Below are 1,699 nucleotides of genomic sequence, written 5' to 3'. Positions count from 1 at the left end.
GGGGAGCAGTGTTTGGGAACAGGAGGGGCACAGGAGGCCAAGATCATGGGATCGAGTCACAGGGTGGTGACAGCTTGGGGTTGGGGCTCAGCTACAAGCTGCTTCCTGCATGCCCTGCCCTGTGGGGGAGGGAGGAGGTGTGACTGTTGTGTTGAGGAGGCTGCCCAGGTGCTAGGTCCCAAAAGCCAGCCCAGGGTGAGGGGAGGGTGGAGCAGACAGGGGGCACATGCAGCAGAGCTCACCCAGGTGGTGCAGTCCGCAGCTGCGCCAGAGACAGGAGCTGTAACTGGAGGTGCAGGGAGCAGAACAGCCCCACAGCATGCAGCTTCCAGCTGGTCAGGTGCTGCTCTGCTTGCCCTGCCTCCAGCTCCTGCCTCTGCTGTTGCACTCTGGAAGGGCAGGGGGAAACTTCAGCTGGTGGCTCCAGTGGAAGCGAGGGGAGCGCAGCACCACTGGGAACAGCCCCACCGGAAGCTGTGCACACCGGTTGAGATCAGGCCCTGGGCCAGTGGGAGCAGGTGGGATTGACATAGGGGCATCCAGAGGCCAGATCCAGTCAGTTGCTGGTATTTTGCCCACCTGATCTAGAGTGATAGCTACAATGGCTCAGGCTGGATTGCATTTCACAGGCACAGTTAGAGGTAATTATTTTGTCTCTGTCCCAGATAAGACTGTGCAAGGCAGGGGCCACCATCCCCAGAAGACCAGTCTTGCTGGTCTCCAGCCAGCGATGCTTACAATCATCTTCTTGTAGAGCCCGTAGTGCAGCACGAGGCTGTGAGTGAGCGCCAGGCGATGAGGCTTCATGGGATGTCCCGCCCCTGCAACACAGGGAGGGAGGAGGGGGTGAGTCAGCCACACGCAGGGCTCCCAGCGAGCAGGGGCCACAGCACCACGGGGCCGACCCCGACTGACTCCGGCCGCGCAGCAATCCCCTTCCCTCCCGGGCCTTGCCTGCCTCGGCCATACCACCCGCATCCGGGCTCCCGCCCCCGGGGCCGCCTCGGCGCTTCCTGCCAACGGGCCGCGCCACTGCGCTGGCAGGGGGCGGGGGCGGGGGCGGCGGCCACGCACGCGGCTCGACTGGCGAAGAGAGCTTGCCCTAGGGCCTCCTGCCCTGCTCACCGTAGTGGAAGTTGCCCACGTCCGGGTCATAGAAATAGGCCACGGTCTTCGCCATGGCCGGCGCTGCGCCTCGGCCCTCGCGAGACTGCGTCCTTCCCGCGCGGGGCGGGGCGGTGCCTGCTGTGGCCCCGCCCCCGCCTGCGGGTAGCCGGCGCCGATCCGAGACCCTGTGCTCGCCTGTCTGCCGAGCCGCTGCTGCTCGTGCCGGTGCGCCGGGCTGGGGCGGGTGTGTCCCTGCACTCGCGCAGACGCCCCGTTGCAGAAGGAGCTCGGTCTTGTCCGCTCCGTCTGCTCCGCGTGTTCTTGAAGCCTTTACTCTTGTGACCTGGTGCCAGGGCAGCCGCTACTACTGCATTACTGCACGAAGGGTGCGCGGGGTTGGGGCTGGCCCTCGGCCTGCTGTGGGTCCAGAAACCACCTGGAGTTTTGTTCTGGACTTGTGCCGCGGCTTCCCCGCCCCCCGCAGTCCACCCAGCCCAGCAAGAGATGGGTGCTCCATCATTCAAGCTTGGGAGTCGGCAGAGGTTGGACAAAATAGTCACATGCCCCGTGTGCGCCTTAACCATGCTAGTCT

General features: G+C 65.0%; 1 protein-coding gene across 1 annotated transcript in view; it reads right to left on the bottom strand.

The window, feature by feature from the left end:
- The window catches only part of HDAC3 (histone deacetylase 3), a 43,600-nt gene extending 42,370 nt beyond the window's left edge, over window positions 1–1,230 (bottom strand). The window contains exons 1-2 of the mRNA XM_019506581.1: window positions 1,126–1,230; window positions 739–821 (exon numbers count right to left, since the gene is read on the bottom strand). Coding sequence (XP_019362126.1) covers window positions 739–821; window positions 1,126–1,180 — 138 coding nt within the window. The 5' untranslated portion in view covers window positions 1,181–1,230. The remainder of the gene's footprint in view (window positions 1–738; window positions 822–1,125) is intronic.
- Between the last annotated feature and the right edge of the window lie 469 nt (window positions 1,231–1,699).

This window comes from Gavialis gangeticus, unplaced genomic scaffold, assembly GCF_001723915.1.
Source record: "Gavialis gangeticus isolate Ggan-Ray unplaced genomic scaffold, GavGan_comp1, whole genome shotgun sequence".
Lineage (NCBI taxonomy): Eukaryota > Metazoa > Chordata > Crocodylia > Gavialidae > Gavialis > Gavialis gangeticus.
This window is presented reverse-complemented; position numbering and strand designations above follow the sequence as displayed.